This window comes from Cydia splendana, chromosome 17 (genome assembly GCF_910591565.1).
Source record: "Cydia splendana chromosome 17, ilCydSple1.2, whole genome shotgun sequence".
NCBI classification, from domain to species: domain Eukaryota; kingdom Metazoa; phylum Arthropoda; class Insecta; order Lepidoptera; family Tortricidae; genus Cydia; species Cydia splendana.
Window position 1 is genome coordinate 14,967,456 of NC_085976.1, and position 21,698 is coordinate 14,989,153.

General features: G+C 36.6%; 1 protein-coding gene across 2 annotated transcripts in view; it reads right to left on the bottom strand.

The window, feature by feature from the left end:
* Positions 1–224: 224 nt before the first annotated feature.
* LOC134798878 (solute carrier family 22 member 1-like) overlaps positions 225–21,698 on the bottom strand; it is a 37,344-nt gene continuing 15,870 nt past the window's right edge. Inside the window, exons 2-7 of one of the 2 annotated variants that reach the window (XM_063771268.1) lie at positions 15,885–16,067; positions 12,694–12,907; positions 11,783–12,038; positions 9,175–9,795; positions 1,518–1,696; positions 225–826 (exon numbers count right to left, since the gene is read on the bottom strand). In XM_063771268.1, coding sequence (XP_063627338.1) covers positions 662–826; positions 1,518–1,696; positions 9,175–9,795; positions 11,783–12,038; positions 12,694–12,907; positions 15,885–16,045 — 1,596 coding nt within the window. In that variant the 5' untranslated portion in view covers positions 16,046–16,067 and the 3' untranslated portion in view covers positions 225–661. Of the gene's footprint in view, positions 827–1,517; positions 1,711–9,174; positions 9,796–11,782; positions 12,039–12,693; positions 12,908–15,884; positions 16,068–21,698 lie in introns of those variants that run through there. The other variant, XM_063771269.1, reaches the window with a different exon arrangement.

Sequence of the window (21,698 nt, forward strand, 5' to 3'; positions counted from 1 at the left end):
ACCTGGTCATTAAACAAGTCATACTTTCATAATATTCTCACTACAGTCACCATTAGTCTTATCCTCTAGAATAAATCATGGGCAACGTAAGGGCCACTTGCACCATCCCACTAACCCGGGTTAACCGGTTAAACCTGGAGTTACCATGGTAACCAGTACAATTTGACACTGGTTTATCGGTTTAACCGGTTAACTCCGGGTTAGTGGGATGGTGCAAGTGGGGCTAAGGTAATTTGTATTCTATTCTGTAATCAGACATAGAAAACACTAACAGCATTAGAGAATGGGCTATCTGCCAAAAGCAGTAAAATACTGCCGAACGATTCCACACAAAGCAAATTTAATTTTGGATTCAAATGAAAGGATACTAAATATAAAATTGCATGTTGAACTTAGCTGCCGAATGTAATATCAAAGTATACTTAGGGTATAAAATAAAAGCTTTCTTAGAATGGTTTGATGGCTGGCTTATTGTCTAGACTCTAGAGCCTAGCCTAGATAGCGATTTGAAAATAAATTTAATATTTTAGCGTCTTAGTCAGCTATCAGTTCGGGTGGATATTGAAAATTTTAGATCAACGATACTTATCCTTAACAATTTGTAGAAATCTGTATGACAATTACCAAACATATCAACACTCATTTAAGTCAGCTTCCTATGTTAAGATTCGTCAACTTTGTTCCGTTTTTTGGATAATGCTTCTGCTTCCTCGATCGTGTCCGGGAGCCGCGTGTTCCTCGTCTCGGGCAGTATCAGCACCAGCAGCCCTGAGACGATGCACATGCCGCCGAACAGGACCGTTGGCATGGACTTGTGGTAGAAGGTCTAGGCAAAACAAATTGAAGTCTTTTAAAATCTGCGATATGTTACCTCTAGCGGCCCACCATCCAAAGAAAATTGGCAGACGAATTTAAATTAATGGTTTTAGAAAATAGAGTTGAATTTGCTTTGTTTTAAAATCGAACGAAACAAAACAAAAGCAATTCTATTCCATTTAATTAAGATTTAAATTTCATTGCTGGTAATTTGTACCTACTAGTATGAGGACACTGAACCCCAAGAGGTTAAAACTTCCAGGGAGTTGAACCAATTCTTAATAGTTAGATTAAGCCTATAAAACGACTATACTACAGTCATCAATCGCAGAAAAGAAAGGCCATTAAGTTTTTGAAATTGCAATGATCATAAATATTTTAGAGGTATCGATTGCTAACCTTCACTAGTTGGAGAGGCACCTAAGAGAGAGAGAGAGAGAGAGAGAGAGGGATTGGTTTTTGCCTCAAACTTTCCTACTGAATACAAACTGATTTGGCACGCATGAAAAGTATGGACAGTGATGATGGCAACGAAGATGTAGCTAACTTAGACTTATATCGACCGGGATATGGACCGTGATTACCTTTCGTATTGTTTTCGAGCTCCCGATACAAAAGGTAATCACGGTCCATATCTCCGTCGGTATGTCTAGTGCAACTAACCGTGAATCATTCAAAACTGTTAGTGATGTAGAACTTACCAATAGTGGCGTCATCGGCGCGACCAAAGACCCGATCTTACCAGCAGTCGAACAGATGCTGATCAACGTCTGTCTCATGTTCGTCGGGAAGACCTCAGACACGTAGATATACACGGAGCTGTAGGCAAGGGTCACGCTCCATTTGCCGACGAGGTACAGCGCAGTAGACCACCAGGCCGCTGTACAACGGAATCTGTTATGAAATTAAGGTTATGTGGTTTGCGCCTTGCGGGCGGTTTTTCATGAATATAAACGATTATTTACTAGTATAAAAATCACTTAACAAACATAAACTATTAGGGCTACAAGTATTAGGGCTATAAATCTAAAAGTGATACCTATACCTAAATATAATTTTGTATTGCAGGCCGCATTTTAAGTCCGCTCTCAATAGTGTTTTCACCATATCGGGTGCTGTCTCTGCGCGTGTTCCATGACACGGGTAGAGGCAGTATCCGCTCGGTGTAGGTTTTTCTTATATGTTAGGGTGGTTCACGTTTGTATGGGAAAAATTCAAACTCTAGCTAGAAGAAGCGGCACCCTCTCATTTTGTTACACTTGTTCTGTTGACTAAATATGCCAAGTTTTGTAATCTTATCTCAACTACAAGGGGGTGCTCAAACACTTTGAAATTTTTCAAAGTTGTATGAAATCCAAAAAACACAAGTTATTATTTTTTTGAGTTTTATGTAAGTAGTAGTTTTCACATTATTTGAAAGTGTGATTTAAAAGTTATTTGGTGAAAAACCATTTTTATTTCTATTGTTTATGATTTTTTTAAATGAAATTCTAAAAATCTTACTTTTGAAAAATAATAAAAAATAGAAATAAAAATGTTTTTCTACTTAAAAACTTATAAATTACATGTGCAAATAATGTGAAAACAGATACTTAAATAAAATTCTGAATAATAAATACTTGTTTTTTTTTGGTTTTCATACAACATACAAAATTTTCAAAGAGGTTGAGCACCCCCTTGTAGTTGAGATAAAATTACGAAACTTGGTGTATTTTATCAGCATAATAAGTGTAACAAAATAAGGGGGTGCCCCGTCGGAAAATAAAAAAAAATGTTTTTTGAACCACCCTATTATATGTATTACATTAAATTTTTGAAAGGGTACATGTTGGCTGCGGCTCCTGCACGTACGCCTCCGCAAGTGTGCGGGATATCATTCCCTTCCGCTTTTATACGTACCTACCTCATTAATAGTTATTAAGGATGACTCACGCTAGACCGGGCCGGGGTCGGTTCGGAACTTCGGCGCTTCGTTTTCTATGGAAAGCATCACGTGATCACCGATCGTCGATCGGGCCGTCACCGAGCCGTCATAGAAAATGACCTGTCGGACGCCTCAGCCCGGGCTCGGGCCGGTCTAGCGTGAGTCCTCCTTTAGTCGCAATGGGTCAAACAGATCACTGTGTTATGTCTTTCCTGTAGACATACACAAGAGTTAAGGGCTATAAAGATTAATTTTCTTATTTAACCCTTATCCACGTGAAAAGGTCCTCCTTTTATTTAGAGAACTATGATAAAATCATTGCTTACATGCCCACAAGCTGTTAACTATTAGGGAATGCAAATCGGTTATTTTCGGTTATTTTTTGTATGGAAATAATCGGTTATTAACCGAAACCGCGGTTATTTCCATACAAAAAATAACCGATTTGCATTCCCTATTAACTATTGCCCACAGGAGAGAAAAATGTGCTGTTCGCGATAACACACTAGTTTTCTCTCCTGTGGGCAATAGTTAACAGCTTGTGGGCATGTAAGCAATGATTTTATCATAGTTCTTTAAATAAAAGGAGGACCTTTTCACGTGGATAAGGGTTAAATAAGAAAATTAACCTTTATAGCCCTTAACTCTTGTGTATGTCTGCAGGAAAGACATAACACAGTGATCTGTTTGACCCCAATATATGTTAGGTACTTATTACATTTATTACTCATATTTCATGGTTATATTCTGTTTTATAAAGTTTTGTACGTAGGCTTTCTTACCAATTTCCGTTTTCAAATTACTTAGTTAGGTACTTACTACATGTTTATAGCATAAATAAACTAATGTGCAAACAGGATTAATATTCGTCACGATATATATTTTCCTTCCTTACCATCGTGGAGTTTCTATCTATGTGAAATATGTGTATTAAGTAATTAAGCAGGTAGTAAAATAACTTCAATTTCATAAATCACTTAATCACACACATAATCTTAAGTAATATGCAATTTACCTAATTTACTTATAATAATAACGCTTTGGATGTAGACATTACCTACCTAATAATATTTAAACAAAAAATATTGCCTATATATTCTTCTAATTCTAAAACACTGTTGAACATAATTTAATACAAAAACATTCCTCATTGACCGAAGTATTAGTATACAAAACAATTGACAATCGTGAGATTTTTTTTTCATTATGTTCTCACGCTTTTGATATAACCTTCTATTTGGCCCCTAAATGCTGTAAATAACATAATTATGGTTATTTTGTCGAAAGGACAAACGTAACTGCATGTTTCACAATAGGGCAAAATACTGTAGTTTAAAGACAATATTTTACAGGCGCCACAACAATATGAGTACCTAGTGAGAGTGCATAAAAATATTATAATTTATGATATGGTTTTTGTAAGTTTTTTTTTTCATAAATATAAAACTTTTTAAAGTGTGCTGCGACACCATTGCGTGCCATTTTTATGTTATTGACAAAATTACATACCTAACTGTTATCGATGCGTAGGTACTTAAACGTATAAAAATACTAATATTGTTAAAGATGATTATCTACCGCGAACACATATCCATTCTTTAATATATTTGTCAACCATTTTTATATATAACTACATACTTACCTATAGGGTAGGGTAAAGGACTATAGGTGCAATACCTAATATACCTATACCTACCTACATGCAATCAATGCATATATTCAACATAACAATATAACAATCATCTCTCATAGTTTGGTATCATAAAGTTTAATGATGACACAAATAATCAACGTTAATGTGTTTGCAGTATTGCTTGTGGTTTTACTCTATCTCTATATCTATTTGAGGTTGAACTAATCTAAACAACGATGATAATCCACACTGCATGACTGTGTTTGTGACTGCAATTTATTGTTAAAGGTGTCATTAGACCTATCGATGCCGAATCGGCTTGTGCCGATGACGCTTTACCACAGAATAAATAATAGTACTATTACCGTACAGAAAAGACACTTCCTGCAAAACCGAAGTCTGACAGAGATTCAGGGACGAATCATGCTGTCCCTTTCTAATGTATGGCACTATCCCTTCCGGCTACTAGAGTTGTCAAAATTCAAGTCATTATCTATTCTGTGGTCGTGCACGCAAAGGGACGTTAAGTTGTGTCAACCCTAATAATTGCTCGGAGCAATGCTGAGCCGAACGGAGCCGAGAATGCCAAAAGGAGGAGTGTCCACTGGTTTTACTATTCAAACTTCTATACGTTATTGTTAAAAACTTAAAAGCTTCCAGCCCCTCTACTATATACAAAACGTCTTGCATACGTATAAGTGTCTATACAGTTTACAAAGAATAAGTTTACAAACCGTACGCCATTTTACGAACGTCAAATATGAAATGCCTATACGAATATTGCTCTAATAGGTGCAAGAGGGGCTTTATTTACCTATTTATTTTACCTATACTGGTCGACTGGCCGAGTCGAGCCAAAGCGAAAAGAATTACATTTTTCTCGCTCTTATGCCATTGCCATGGATATAGTGCGTTTTCTCACCGGCCTAAGCCGATTCAACGTCGAAAAAAATGTGGTGAGACCCTAAATACTCGTACGGATGTAGTGCATAATTATTTATCATCGTATTTTCACGGAGACGTACTCGACGAACGTGTCTTGCTATTTCAGTCAGTCTCGGTACAAAAAGTACTGAGGTTGGCTGAAGTAGCATGACAAATACGTTTCCGAGAAAATTTGATGGAAAATAATTATGCACTAAGTACATCTGGGGGGCGATTTTTGAATTATGACCACTCGATTTCGTGGATTTCGTTAAATAATATCTCCACTACAGGCATTTAAATTCTACTAATAGAATTGAAATCGAATGGTCAATACCAATAGATTCCAAATTTCGATCACTCGTATTTCAAAAATTAGCATTTCTACGTTTTCCACCGATTTTCGAGTGACGAAATCGAGCGATCGAAATTCAAAAATTGGCCCCCTGTATATACTTGTACAATGAGAGATAAGTTTTAATACCCGACTGTAATTACAATGCAACTAGAGATAATAATGTAATAATTCTGATGAACTCTACATTTGATACCTACTTGCAAATATATTGAATGAAATTGTATTAAATGTTCCTTACCTACATTATTTTTTAAACGCCGTACGATTAAACAAATATGTAATAAGCTAACGACTGGAAGCCAAATCAATATCGTGTTTTTTTTTCAAATGAATATTAAGTACGGTTTTCCTCATACAGATCGTTCTTGAAGTGCAAAAAACTTGACTGGAATTAACAACAAGAAAAACTAACACGTAAATCATTGTTTTTTATGCTACTTAATAAGATGTATTAATTTTTATCAAGGTGTTTTTTCCTTGAACTCCTTGAAGTGACTTATTACCAACATTAATACTACCTATTTTATTGTAATCGTTATTTGAACAGTCGTACACTGATGTTGGTAAAGGTCGCGGGAGTCCGCTGGATGCGGGTGGCGCAAGACCGGTCATTGTGGCACTCTTCGGGGGAGGCCTATGTCCAGCAGTGGACGTCCTCTGACTGATATGATGATGATGGTGATGATGACACTGATCTTATTAGGTTCCCTGTTATTTTTTTTATTCAATTGAATTGAATATCTAAGCTCTAAAACCGACGTCATATTTGAGTTGGTATTGCATCATTGGCAACGAAAACTTACCTAAAGTTTTGGTTGCCAACGACACAAAACCTTCTCATATTTATTTACCTAAACTGACGATGAAGTATGATTATTGGGTTTAACACTAGGGTTTGACAAGATAACTCAAACATTTTGGTGAAGTTTAACGTGTACATTGGTATCAGATGTAGGTAGTGCATAATCTTTTTCCATCTATGGTAGGTATATGGTAGGTGTTTATATGGTAGTAAGGTATGCTAGGTATAACATGACACGTCCGTACGTTTCCAAGAAAATACGATGGAAATAGTACATTATTGTCGAGGTTCGGAAGTAGGTACTTGCAGGCTGAGGATTCGTTTTAAACGGACGACCTTGGGAGTCCGTTTAATTGAATCCGAAGCCAGCAAGTAGCCTTCCAGCCGAGTCATATATAGTGCTTTTCTCAAAAATGGTGCAAGAAATATAAAATATATACAAATAGAAACACTAGCATCATAGAAATATTTTACAAAAGCAACGTTCTTACGGATATATTTTCACAGAAAAAAGTAGAAACAATTGAAAAAATTAGCTTTGCCGCCTTCTTATTTTTTTAATAAAAAAATAGAAGTGTATTTTTCTGCCGAAAATACGCCAACCTATTTGAGACAGCTAAATAGTCGCGGTACTAATCATCTGTTTGGCTGTTTAATGGGCCTGTGCCTTCATTTGATGTGGCCATTTCAACTTTTAAAAAGTTTGGAACTCGACAAATAATGGAATTTGTATGCAACATTGCAGTCCCAAAATCGAGACTGCAATGTTTTTAACTTTTTAAATTTTGACTGACCATAAACTACGCGCTTCACGACCTATTTTTTAGACGGCAAAGTCGACTTTGCCGTCCATTTTTGAGGAAAAGATTATGCACTAAATCTGTATATGTACCTATGTATTAATTGATTTTTCTATAAGTACCTAATCTAATCTTAAAAAAAAAACCGGACAAGTGCGAGTCGGACTCGCCCACCGAGGGTTCCGTACTTTTTAGTATTTGTTGTTATAGCGGCAACAGAAATACATCTGTGAAAATTTCAACTGTCCATAGCTATCACGGTTCGTGAGATACAGCCTGGTGACAGACGGACGGACGGACGGACGGACAGCGGAGTCTTAGTAATAGGGTCCCGTTTTACCCTTTGGGTACGGAACCCTAAAAACATTTTTTTGTATTAAGAGCCTATCGAATTTATCACCCTGTAAAGGATGACTCACGTTAGACCGGGCCGTGTCCGGGCCGGAGCTTCCGTCGCTTACTTTTCTATGAAATGACAGGTGATCACGTGATGCTTTCCATAGAAAACGATGCGCTTGAAGCTCCGGCCCGGACACGGCCCGGTCTAACGTGAGTCATCCTTAAAGCTTAAAGGTATGTTATGTAATAGTAGCATAATAAATGTTCCGCTACGCTCTAGAGCTATCAGCATTAACAAAGTACTTTAAAAGTTGTTTACGGTTATTTTATGATCGGTAATTTAAAGTATCACCTCATTGTGCACACAACCGTGTCAACAAATACGATTGTATTCACATGATTTGTACCTACATATGTCACGTCATGTGTATGTAATAGCGACACGTGTTCATTGTGACAAAACAGTTGTTGATCGTCGAGTTTCATTGCAAATATGAAGATATTTCTTTGGAAATCTAATTTCCAAGTACATAACCGTAGCTCACAAATGAATACTACCTATTGCAGACCGAGCGTCAGCGAAGGTCTCCGTTTCGTTTGGATTATGTTATCTACAGGTCGCAGTCGCAGTCCTCAACCGATTCTCATGAAATTCTGTGAGTAGGTTCGATGATTAATAAGATTTTTTCGTCGATTCGGTTTTATGATTTTTTTTAATGGGGAAACCATTGGGGTTCGCGAGGCCTACGGCTCTCAGAGCCACTAGTTTAATTTTGTGACCTATTCAAGAACTAGGAATGACGAAAGAATTTATGTCTATTATCAGATTGGATAAATAGCGGATTAATTAATACAAGGAGAATAAAGAAATAACGTAGATTTTCTCTAGGGGCTATTCATAAATTACGTCATTTCAAATTAGGGGGGGGGGTCTGGACAACGGATGATGGTAGCATGACGTAGGAGGAAACGGGATCATTCGAAGCATGATTTTTGGATGATTTTAGGGGGGGGGGGGGGTCATAAATCGTCAAAAATCGATGACGTAATTTATGGACAGCCCCCTATCACGATTATTTCAAAAAAATTGCAATGGGTACCTACCTATTCTATCGTAAATTGATAAGTGTTGAAAATAATTACAGCATTGTCCAACATAATTCTAGAGTCCAAGTGGAAAACTATGACAATCTCTGTTACGACACTGTACCTAAAAGATAACTCTGTATCTTTAAAAAATGAAAATGGTCCTTTAAATGTTGACCGCCAAAGACGTCAACTAAAAGATGACTCACGCTAGACCCGGCCTGAGCTTCCGGCTCTTCGTTGTCTATGGAAAGCACCACGTGATCACTGATCAGCCGTCATAGAATATGACATGGATGCCTCGGCCCGGTCTAGCGCGAGTCATCCTTAACGCGCCCGATCTGTGCCTTCGTGCATTTCGATAATGTTTACGATGACGCACCGCACACGATAAGCTTCTGGGGATCGAAGGGATCGATAGATAACGAAAAAAAAACAGCTAAGACTGGCTCTCATAGTTTTCCCTCTGGACTCTTATTGTTAGCTACTTACCCTTTGGCAAGAAAGCAAACAGCATGCTCGTAGCGGCACATGTCGTGTACGTCACTACCAATGTCTTCTTCCTCCCGTACCTGTCCAGCACTAACGCCACCACCACGTACGCCGGTATCTCCACCAGAGTCACCAGCATAAAGCTTAAATACTTATTGTCACTCAACGACACAGAGTTTATCGTCATTCCATAGTACACAAAAGAACAAGTCATCCACAGAAACATGCAGATCAATAGACGCTTCCATATTATAGAAGAGCGAATCGCTTTGGACAATTGAGATTTCTTATCATCAGTTTGATTCTCTGCTTTCAAAAGCGGATCTCCGAGATTGTCTAATTCAAGTTGTCTAGGGTCTAGTCTATTGATTTTGGCAGCGGACATCAATATTTTGATCGCTTCGTCTTTTCTTCCTTTGCTTAGTAGCCAGCGTGCGCTTTCATTCATGAACCAGACGTATAATGTGACCAGGAGGGCAGGAGAGTAGAGTATGAAGATGTAAGTTCTCCAGTTGTTGACGAACCAGGCTATGCCGGAGAGAATGACTACGCCGATCACGAAGGCCATGTTGCACATGGCTGATACTATGACGCGTTGCTTGAGGCCGACCAGCTCTACAACTGTGGACAAATTTGAATTGAATGGAATTAGAAATACTTATGGCACCGTTGAGAGTAAAGAATGACTCACGTTAGACCGGGCCGGAGCTTCCGGCGCTTACTTTTCTATGACTTGACAGGTGATCACGTGATGCATTCCATAGAAAACGATGCACCGGAAGCTCCGGCCCGTACACGGCCCGGTCTAACGTGAGTCATCTTTAAAATAGATATACCTCGCTTAGAGTTTCATGAGGTTCGATAAAAATGCCAAAATTAACATCAGCAGCAGAATATGCCTGTTAGAACAACGCGCATAATTATTTCGCTGAAGGCATGTAATTTTCACAGAATCACATTCGATCTTTCTTTTAATAAATAAATAAACACCAGGCTGAATTAACATAACATAAAACATTACTGTATAATTTTACTGCTATTAACTTTCTTAACAACCGTATATGTATTTAATAAAACCGGGCAAGTGCGAGTCGGACTCGCGCACGAAGGGTTCCGTACCATAATGCAAAAAAAAAAACGAAAAAAAGCAAAAAAAAACGGTCACCCATCCAAGTACTGACCACTCCCGACGTTGCTTAACTTTGGTCAAAAATCACGTTTGTTGTATGGGAGCCCCATTTAAATCTTTATTTTATTCTGTTTTTAGTATTTGTTGTTATAGCGGCAACAGAAATACATCATCTGTGAAAATTTCAACTGTATAGATATCACGGTTCGTGAGATACAGCCTGGTGACAGACGGACGGACGGACGGACGGACGGACGGACGGACAGCGAAGTCTTAGTAATAGGGTCCCGTTTTACCCTTTGGGTACGGAACCCTAAAAACTAGTTTGAAAATATACTTTATGGCACGAGTCAAATATACTTATACTATTGCTTATTAGGTTGTTATGCTAAGCGCGATGGATTATAATGATGGTGCACGATTAAGATAATTATTATGAGTCATGAATGTCATTGATGGGCTATTTATAGAGCCAGACATATAAAGTGTTATTTGTTTTCCTGATTAATGTTTCTTAGAAATTAATGCGAATACCAATAGATACCATATGGTCATTGAAATTATTATTGATGGAAATAGACATTATGTAGGTCACGGTTGTAAAGTTGCAAAATATGTATTCTTAAACCGTATCTAATTATATTTAGTCTTTTAATGGATATACTCGTAGTAAAATTGCTACTTGGAGATTTTATGATTATCATACAATAATATAACTAACGAAACTGCTAGGTACCTATAATCAATATCGCAGCGGTGTCATGTCACAAGATTTCCGATATGAAAAGTTACCAATAAAATAATATTTCTTGCTTCAGCTCTCCGTCTTCATCACATTAACTATGGCACCAGACCCCTCATAACTATTACACTCCTTAATATAGTTGGTAACATATATTTACAACAAATGCTTAATAATTTATCAAAGTACTAAAAGAGGGTTCAGGTTATCAGATTCCTCCATAATATTATTGCCAACCGTTCAACAGAGGGTACTTTGTTCTGTCTGATAAAAATGATGTTTGAATTCAAGCGTCCGCAATTAGGTAAAGATAGAATTATTAAAAAGTAAACAAGTCGGCTGTACCGACAAAGAAACTACTTCGTCGTTTTAGTCGAAGTCGCAAATTCCCAAGATGCAAAGGATAAAGAAAAGAAGAGTTTACATTTGTCTCGTTAAAAATGTACAACGGCCCATGCCAATGCCAACGTATGTACCAATGGCAATTAATTGGGAACATCTACAACCCAATTTGAGGGAACTTCTCACGATTTCATGACATTAACATGTATTTGCTTGCATTTTATTTATGAAATTAAATCTTATGGCCTTAAAACCTTGGTCTCCCGTTGATGCCGTACGCAGCATACTTTATGGAAAGACATCAACATTGCCGAAGAAAAAGACGTTCAATGCAGCGAGCGACGTCAACCAGAGACCGGACCAAAGAGTCAATCATCAATTCATCAGGTACTTACTCAAAACATACGCCGACGGGTAAAGCCCACCCCCAAAGCCGGCCTCGAAGAAATGCATAACAAGATAAGTAGTGTAATCTGGTGCGAATCCTCGGAGGATCCCGAAGACCAGCGAAGCGGTCGCCGCGATTCCGACGGCAATCTTTCGGCCAAAGCGGTCCGAGATGGCCCCGGTGAAAAGCATGGCAGCGAACATGCCGCAGTTGTGTACGGTGCCCACTAGAGCGCGCTTCCACTCTTGGCAGGCGAAGTCGAACTGAAGAGACGGTAAAATAAAAGATATACTATGAATATTTAGGTACAAAAACGAACTTATCCCTGAAGGGGTTTCCTGCAGCTATTCTTTTGAGATAATTATAGAGAAATTAACACAAAAGGTATATTAATATTTAAAAGGTAGGTACCTATTCGAAAAACAATATCATTTTGTATACCTTAAAGTCTATAAACTTGAATCTTTAGCCCAGAGATTAATGTAATTTGGGGCTCACCCTCCCCCTCATCGTATTTTATTGTTTTTACGGAATTAATCAAATCTTTTACAACAAAATGATATGACCCAGATTTATGGTAAGTAGGTACCTATAATAATAAAAAATAAATACTAAAAATCATAAATAAATACTAAATACAAATCCATATAATAATCTGAATTTATTGCAATCAACGTCAAATTTAAGGCAACAAAAAACTGCTTCAGAATTCAATGTGACGATGTCTCACGATGTTCAAAGATGAAAGGGTTAGTATTTTAAATACTCCTAATAATGTAAATGTCTGCATCTAAATGTCATGCATGACTGCCGTGAAACAATTTATAAATATAGACGTTTCAAGGTCTATTAAGCCAGAAGTCTGCAACTTGTTAATCTTTTTAAAATTAATATATAAGTTAAGTATATGTCACTCACCTCTTGCATAAAGCTTTGATCAATCTCATACACGTATCTCTCGCACGGCACGACCTTGCTGGTGTTGAACTGATCTGCCGTGCACCCCGAGCCGCTCGGCGCGTATCTAAAGCAGGACTCCAAGTGTTTCGTGTCTGGTGTGGTCGGGATTGCGAACGAGTATTCGAGCCATGAGGTGTCGTTGTATAGCCCTTCGCAGCCTGGTATTTCGCATCTGTGGCAGATTAAATCGAGAATGTATGTCTACACTAGTGTGTTCTCTAGTTTATAGTTTGTTTTTAATTATTGCAGCAGGCGTACCTTAACGCACTCGAGATTCGCTCGCAAAATCGCCAGTGTGCCCTAAAGCGTTTTACCTACGTCAAACGCATGTGATATTGCTTTATGACTCATGCAGCCCAAAGTTTATAGTTGTGCTCTGTTGATAGTCATTAGCCATCAATGCCGAAGCTTGTTTTAGAGCACGCGTTAGACGCAGGATGAATACCTACTCGGATTGTCCCGTAATTGGGTCAAAACATTTTGGAAAACCGGCGTCTTTTTTATGGACATTGAAATAGTTAATAGAGTTAGACCAAGAAAAGTCGGCAGAGATTTTGACAGCACACACAGCACGAAGTTTGTCGTTTAAAATAACACCAGCATTGCGTGTGCTGTCGAAATTTCTGCAGAATTTTCTTGGTTTAACTCTAATGATTTGGATTTTTCTAAGACTTTCGTAAGTTTGATCATACAAATTATAAGAAGTAGGTTTTAACATACCTATATAGATAAAGTATGAACTTCTAGGCTTTAAAGTCCGTTTATATTTCATAGGAAAGACACATAACCTTAACTCATAGTACCTACTAAAGAAGCTTTTGACCCTATAGTTCTTTCTTTTTCTATTTGGATATTAGGGAGCTTATGTACTTTAAAGGATTGCAATTTTCCGAAATCGGGACGATATTTTATCATTGGTTCTTGAAATGAGAGAGTTAATATAAAATAATTGACGAGATGAAGTGTACGCGAGGGACTTTCCTACAAATATAACCTTCTATAGCCCGTAGGTAGTACTTATCAGTGTAATATGCCGTCATGTATTTGCGTCAGGAGTTATCAACCTATCGAGAGGTTTTTGCTAATTTTGGTAGCATAAAGGTGCTTTTATTATTAGGTACTGATGTTTGATACGATAAATCATTACGAAATTTATGATACTTAATCACATTCATAATATTCATATACATAAATACAGGTTTGATACTCGCGTTTTAAATAAAATCACATCGCTATATGTGATGACGATGACGCCTAATGAATTTCTAATAAATAACAGTGTCAAGTATTTAAAAAAGTGACAAACGTCTAAAGACTACCGCCATGTCATGTTAAATGACATACAAACGTGTTGGTATTTGATCTGACACGTGTTATGCATTCGCTATTAGAAAAATAAATTGTGAACATTACAAAATGAATTAAGTAGATAATGTTATTCTGAAAATGACAAAATTTTATTAAATTACGGGATGAATTAGGACCATAAAATAAAAGCAACATTTGTCTTAAAAATAGATTTGTAGTATAAACTAGTTACTAATATCCAGAGCCCGGAATTCTCGTAGCATTTTTGAGCTGTCATAGGGACTTCTCGTTTATCGACTACCGATTATACATATGTATATCGATAAATACAGAATACAATATGTAAAATATGATTACGAGTAGAAGTAAAGAACATGCAGTCTTATCGCGAATGAGCGATGTCTTCGAGATAACCTTTGGATATCAATGATATCATTAGGCTCGATAGCAATTCTCGTTGCAATTTCTTTCGAAAAATGTTTAAATCCGAGAAACATGCCATGATCTACATGCCGATATCGATAAATTTGTGACGTAAGACAGTACCGCTATGTTATTCATAATAAACATAATCGCTTTAACAATATAATTAAACTGAATTATCATTATTTACAGGTATTTGCAGTTGCAATAATAATAAATCAAAGAGTCTTAATTAGTATTGTTTACTTCAAGGTTGAGTCATATTTCTTATTACGATTTAAAAACGCTTGATATTGATATCGAAAACACTTGAGTCGATATTTAATCACTTGAGTCGATATTTAATCACTAGCAGTGGTACATTTTAACCCCGCTAACCCCTGGCTATGTATTAGCATAGAGAAATATAGTGAGAGTAGAGTGCTCACTCCATACATCAGTTTTGGTACAAAACGACTATTATTTTTGTAGTCGACATCTAGCATCGAGTAGCGGAATTATTAGTACCGCTACTCGATACTAGATGTCTCTCGTGTGGCGACTGACGAAATTGTATTGAACAACAATTTACAACTAATATTAGAAACAGAAGGAGTTGAAAATAGAGTTCTGGTTAATCCGGTTATAATATTAGCTGAAAATTGTTGAGCATTAGACTTTTCGGTTGCTGCAGCAAACATCTATTGTCAAGTAGCAGTACCTACTGATAATTCCGCTACTCGATGCTAGATGTCGACTACGAAAATAATAGTCGTTTAGGTACCAAAACTGATGTATGGAGTGATCACTCTATGTACCCTTTTCTCTATGGTATTAGTAAGAACCCATACCTTAACCTACCACAGCCCTACCACAGTCTGTCCTATCATACAAAATCCTGTCGTAGCGGGGTCGGGTCGGGGTGACCCGAGACGCAGATCCTTATTTGACATAGTTTTAAATTTAAATTTTGATTATTGTATTTGTATACTTACGTCTTAATAGGGTATTTGACTGTATTTAAAATAAATTATTTTTCACAATGCATGAAATAAAGCACCAGAAGATTAAGAGAAAAACGTAGACAGCAGTAGACAAAGTGTAGGTAATTTGATTGTGACGTCACATGCTAGTGTTTCATATAATTTCCATAGTAGCAAAATCGTTTTGACAGTTCAAAAAAAAAAACTACTAGTCAAATACCCTATTTAATGTAATCATATTTTATTATGTAGGTAATTAGTTTTAATCTCAAATCAACATGCTGAGATAGGACCATTTCGTGACACTTTATTTTTCACTGTTTTTTCTATGTCTGTCTATTGTCTGTGTGTTTACGAATAAAAACTATTCTATTCTATTCTAATATATTTTCTGGAACAAATTAATCTTATTTATTCATCAATTCATTAACTATACCTACTTAGTTAAATACTGACCTATAATTCTGCTGCTGCGCCTCAAAAATAAATCCACACTCGAAGAAAGCGCTTAGCAAAATCGGGAAAAGCAGCAACACGAAATTGAGTATATTGTAGCGTCCGTACGGACCTAGGCTCTCCAGCACCGAGTCTAGATTAATTTCTTTCTTCTCTTCCATCTTGGCAGCGGGGTCAAGGGCTCTGGAAAAGATAACGAATGTTAAAATTGAATTGGAACTTTTACACTGTTTGAAAAAACTCATTTATGATGTGTTATAAAATGTTATAAAGTGTTATAAAATGGATATGAAACTAAGATTAACTACAATTAAAATAACTCAAGGTAAACAGTTCAAAATATTGCGCCCTTGTTAGGGTGACCATCACGCAGGCAGCGTTCCCGCGCTTGCATTGGCTATATGCATGCGCGAGAAGGTTGCCTGCGCGAGGGTCACCTGTGGCTTCCCTTGGGCGTTTGCTGAGCGCCTTGTGGAGCCCCCGAGTCCCCCTACCCCACGGACCTAGTGTCTCGACGTCTGCATGTTTGAAATATTATTTTTCTAGTAGTTAAAACACTTTTTCTGTTCACCAGTCGGAAAGCGTTAGCTTTCGGCGCGCTGTGCTAAACGAAGTTGCCGGTTTCTGGCTCCGTTGAACAGAAAAATAGTATCCAAAACTCGGCCAGCGAATATGAAAGCTTCAGATCACATGTTATGATGATAATCATTTTAATTTTTAACAAGCAGAACCGTCTGCGAACGATGCTATTAAGCTTAGAATAAATTTAAAAGTGGAAAAATTACTGTCTTGGGTGAGACTTGACTTGACTTGAATCCAGGGGTCGTGAGTTCAAGTCTCACCCAAGACAATAATTTTTCTACTTTTAAATTTATTCTAAGCTTAATGATGATAATCAATCAAATCGGAACCAGGTTAACATAATTTCATTGTCAATGACAACAAAACTTGAACCACGTGAACGATATTCGATTGAAACTTAAGTACCTAATTTTCTTATTATATAATTTATAAGCAATCTCCCTGTCTCACTAGCGCTTGAAGAGACGTGTCTGATAGAGATGCAAACTGACACGGCATACGTACTTGGCACGTGTATCTATTACTGAGGCGTAGTTAAATATAAATGATTGCTATGCTCGAATCGTAACGAATTAAGTATTCCATACACTACCATATACACGAGAGCCTTGTCTCACGTGGCTAGTAAACAATACGTTTATCCATCAAGGAAGATAAAAGATCAGTACGGTTACCATCAGTTTCTCACTGACATAAACGCCGTCGAGAACGTAATTTACTTTCTATACATCCCGTTTGCACTAATATGCGAGTGCGAGCGAGATGTATAGAAAGTAAATTACGTTCTCGACGGCGTTTATGTCAGTGACAAACTGATGGTAACCGTACAGCTAGGCAGACTGCGCGCGAGTTCCAAGAAATTGTAGAGCCCTGCCGGGCTAGTACATGATTGACTCGACACGGCCCGGTTCGAATTTTTAAAATTAGTCAAATATTACGTCTAGATTCCATATGCATTAGATATGTCGGTGTCAAAAGTGACGTTTTTGTTTAAAGTTCCACCACCCGTCCCGTCCGGTCCCTCTTTTATTAACGTAGTTAGAAAAATACGGGTATTTTATCTCCCCGCGAGACTCTGTCGCGCCAATCATGTGCTAGGCCTGCTGTTGGTGGTGTAGGGTTGTCATATGACAATTTGTAATGTCCTGACAAAAGTCTGGACATAATTCTAAAAATCCTGACATTTCCTGCACGGCCATTTCTACATCGTGGGCTAACGTCCACGATTTACCATTTTCTGGGAAATTTTGTTTACGAACACTGTTTATAAACACAATTGTTTATAGTGAATACGTGGCTTTATATTTCGTAATGTGTGTGCGGACAGTCAGATGGGCATTTCCATTTAAAGTTGTACCATGACTCACTTGACGAGTTGAAAATATAATTTGGATTATTTGGTACTTTTTATGTGATTCTATGAGTAAATATATTCTAGTTTACGAAACACAAAAGAGAATCGTCATATTTTTAGCATAAAGCAGTTAAAATTAATATTTAATAGGATGAGGGAGGTTTTTTGCGGTCCGTTTGGTTACAAATGGTTTTTGAAATAGTCAATAAAAGACATACTTGAAGCAAATGTTTTTATGTTTAAAGCATAATAATGTTAATAAACAACCTAAAAACAATCATCATTGACCAATTTAGAACAAAGATTTTTCATAAAAGGGAATTTTAGGTGGTTTGGTTACGAGGTGGCCCCAAATCGTACGATATTTTTAGGTTTATTAAATAGTTATTGGCATTACTGCCATGTGACGAGTAACAATCATTAGAATTAACAAAACATGTGATTATTGTCAAAAAAATTAAATAGTTTAGCTTATAAACTTTGAATAAACAATAATAAATACTTTTGAAATCAAGGGGACATTTCCAAATGGACACCCATGTAACTTAATTGACAAAGTAAAGACGAGATCACAAGCATCAAAAATTTACACAAATACTCAGTGAATAAAAAAAGGACTACAAAATATGTACCAAAATCAGTAGATAGAGTTTTAAACATAAGAAACTCAATAATACTTAATAAAATATGACTTATTAATTGCACATGAATTAAATAAGTATAGACAAAGTCACGGTAAAAACTATACATACTCAATGTGCGTGCGTCTTTACCGTGTCCGTTTGGTTACATTTTTCTAGTCCGGCTATATGTTACGCTTCAAATTGTAACCAAAAGGACGTAACGATTTGTCTGATCCAGAATTAAATCTATTCAAAATAATACAAAACTAACAGCAATGTTCAACTTATGTGCTTGATAAATAACTATATGAAACATGGTTTTATTTAATATTAACAGTGTTTTAGTTACTTAAGGTTCAAGCTGCATAAACAGTTGAACAAAACGGACAAAACATTGAGTAAAATTACCGGTCACACACCAGCACACCTTTGAGGTTGCGAATTGACTGTTTTAAATCAAATTTGACGTTTAAACAAGGTTTATCTATGGTCACAGGGTTGCCAGGATGAAAAAAAACCTAAAATGTTGGTAAAAAGTATTTCGCTAAGTAGCGAAAACTGCGTAACCAACCTGGACTATGTCCGTTTCACGATTTCGCGGGGACAACGTTTTTATTGAAATTAAACCCTATTATTGATGTTTTTAAAGCTCTTTTTCATCAATAACACATTTTTCAACATTAAACTATGCCAGGAATGCATTACTTGGTGTTGCCTTCATAGACAAAATATGTGTAAAAGTCCATCAAAAATTGAAGTCGGTGAAGGGGACAGTACTACGGAGTGATTTTATCATATCTAAAAACCTGATTTTAAGTAAGAAAAAAGTGACTTATTGTGCATTAAACTTAATAAATGATGTGTCTATATAATATATTTCAATAAAAAAAAAATCATTTGCCTAGTTAAAAAATTCGTCTTAAGAGTAAAACGCAAAAAATGTAAGGGGACATGCGAAAAACTCGAGGGTACAACTTTAAATGGAAATGCCCAGATGTATGTTTCTATTTGTCAATCCTAAAGTCTGTCAAGTCTAAATCCTAAGATGCACTTGAAATTGAAAACTAGATATCTTAATGATCTTGAAGAAACGAAGAAGGTAATCTTTAGTTATCATAGTCCTCCTATAAAGTGGATAAATAAAAATAATGTATTTTTTGTATAAAGTGTTTTTTATTTTTATTTAAGTACATAATTATTTCCATATACATAGTTAATGTAAGATTTGTGAGTTAATTTTCATCTGGATATTGTATATGTTAATAGATTTATTTTGTGTACTTATATTTACATCTTTGCTTTTGATTGCTGTTGAATGTTGATGACCCAAATATTATGTACTTATAATAAAATAAAAGTTGTACTAATATAATCTAATACCGTTAAACAAGCAATTCTTGTATATATTTATTTATTTATATATTTCGGGGATCTCGGAAACGCCTCTAACGATTTCGATGAAATTTGCTATATGGGGGTTTTAGGGAGCAAAAATCGATCTAGCTAGGTCTTATTTCTGGGAAAATGCGCATTTATGAGTTTTTATATGTTTTCCGAGCAAAGCTCGGTCTCTCAGATTACGTACTTATTATAAGAATCTCTAAAAACAAATTCACCAGGTACTTAATAATGAGCGTTTGCTAAAGGAGGAAAATCCGTTTAATTGGCCATAATAGGATGATAAACTGACTGCCAGTTTGTTAATTGACCCCTTAATTGACCGAAGCGAAGCGAAGGTCTACGTTTTGACTCGGGCATTTTGCTTTCGTATGTCCGGATGTTCTCCTCTACAGGTCGCAATTCTTAACCGATTCTCGTGAAATTTTGTGACCGAATTTTATGACTAAATAAATTTTTTTTGTCAATCCGGTTTTTGGAAATTTTTAAAAAGGCGGAGTCGTGATATCTGGCGCCTAAACAAATAGTCGTATCGATATCATAAGACTTTTTTCTTTTTGAGACATGTTTACAGAGTTAATAGCAAAAAATGCAGAAAAAAATTATCGCTGGTTTAGGCGGTATTTAGATATTTAATTTTAACTAATTTTAATTTGAGAAGGAGTAGCTAAATTTCGTCAACCCATCTAAGAACTATTTGGCTCAGTTTGTAAACGTTCGCTTTTTCTGTTTGCACAGAGGGTCTGGGTTCGATCCCCAGTAATTGTATGCTGGGATATTATAACTTTTTGTATTTTTTTACACATAAATTTCGTATTGTTTTTCTTTAATTTACTATACGCCGTGTTTTTATTGAATTCCGTTAACTTCGGGGTATAGTTAAGTACGTTTATAAGAACTAAATGGCATAGTTAATTTTCAAAAAAAAATTTTTTTTTTGTTTTGTTTTTTGTTTAAAAAGTAATTAAATGTAGCATATAGCGTTGTTGTAACACGGGCATTACATTTAACTCAACCAAACAATTGAAATCTGTGACATATCAATGTCATTTCGTACATCAATCGACCGAGATTGTACTTAAGTTTAGTAGCAAATGTATGAACTCATTCTAAACACTAATCAATATGTAAGCCGGCCCTAAGGCAAGTGTACACGCTTGTAGAGGCCTTATAGTAAAAAAATAAATTATGGATTATCTCCGAAATGGACTTAATTAGAACATCGGTGTCTTTGAGAAAGTTACTTGATTTAAGCTCAGGAATGCACCCTTGAAATTAACGGAAATGAAAAAAACACGGTGTATTTAAAGCTCTTAGCACCATGTTATTTCAAGCTCTGCTCGCGAGGTCTACAGCTCACAGAGCCACTAGTCTAAGGTAGTACCTACTTATTCACTGTTTTGACTACTCAATGACCGTGCTGTAGTTTTGAATCATCGTATAGACCATTGACCGATCGTGAACTTTATTGCATGGAGATAAGGTTTTCTTAGACTATACTTATGTATGAGGTTCACGCCGTTGATGAGAACATGACAGACCTAATTTTTTAGGGTTCCGTACCCAAAGGGTAAAAACGGGACCCTATTACTAAACGGGGCCCACTGATTAACAGTCCGCCGGACGGAATCGGCCTGTCAGTTAGAGCAAAAAGTTGACAGTTCCGAACAACTGACAGGCAGATACCATCCGGCGGACTGTTAATCAGTGGGCCCCTTTAGTAATAGGGTCCTGTTTTTACCCAGTGGGTACGGAACCCTAAAAAGGATTAATGCATTAATGCGACCGTCTATGAGGCTATTTGTGAACACACTTATGTGTCCGTGATTGTTTGATCACGTCATCCATGTTTGTCAA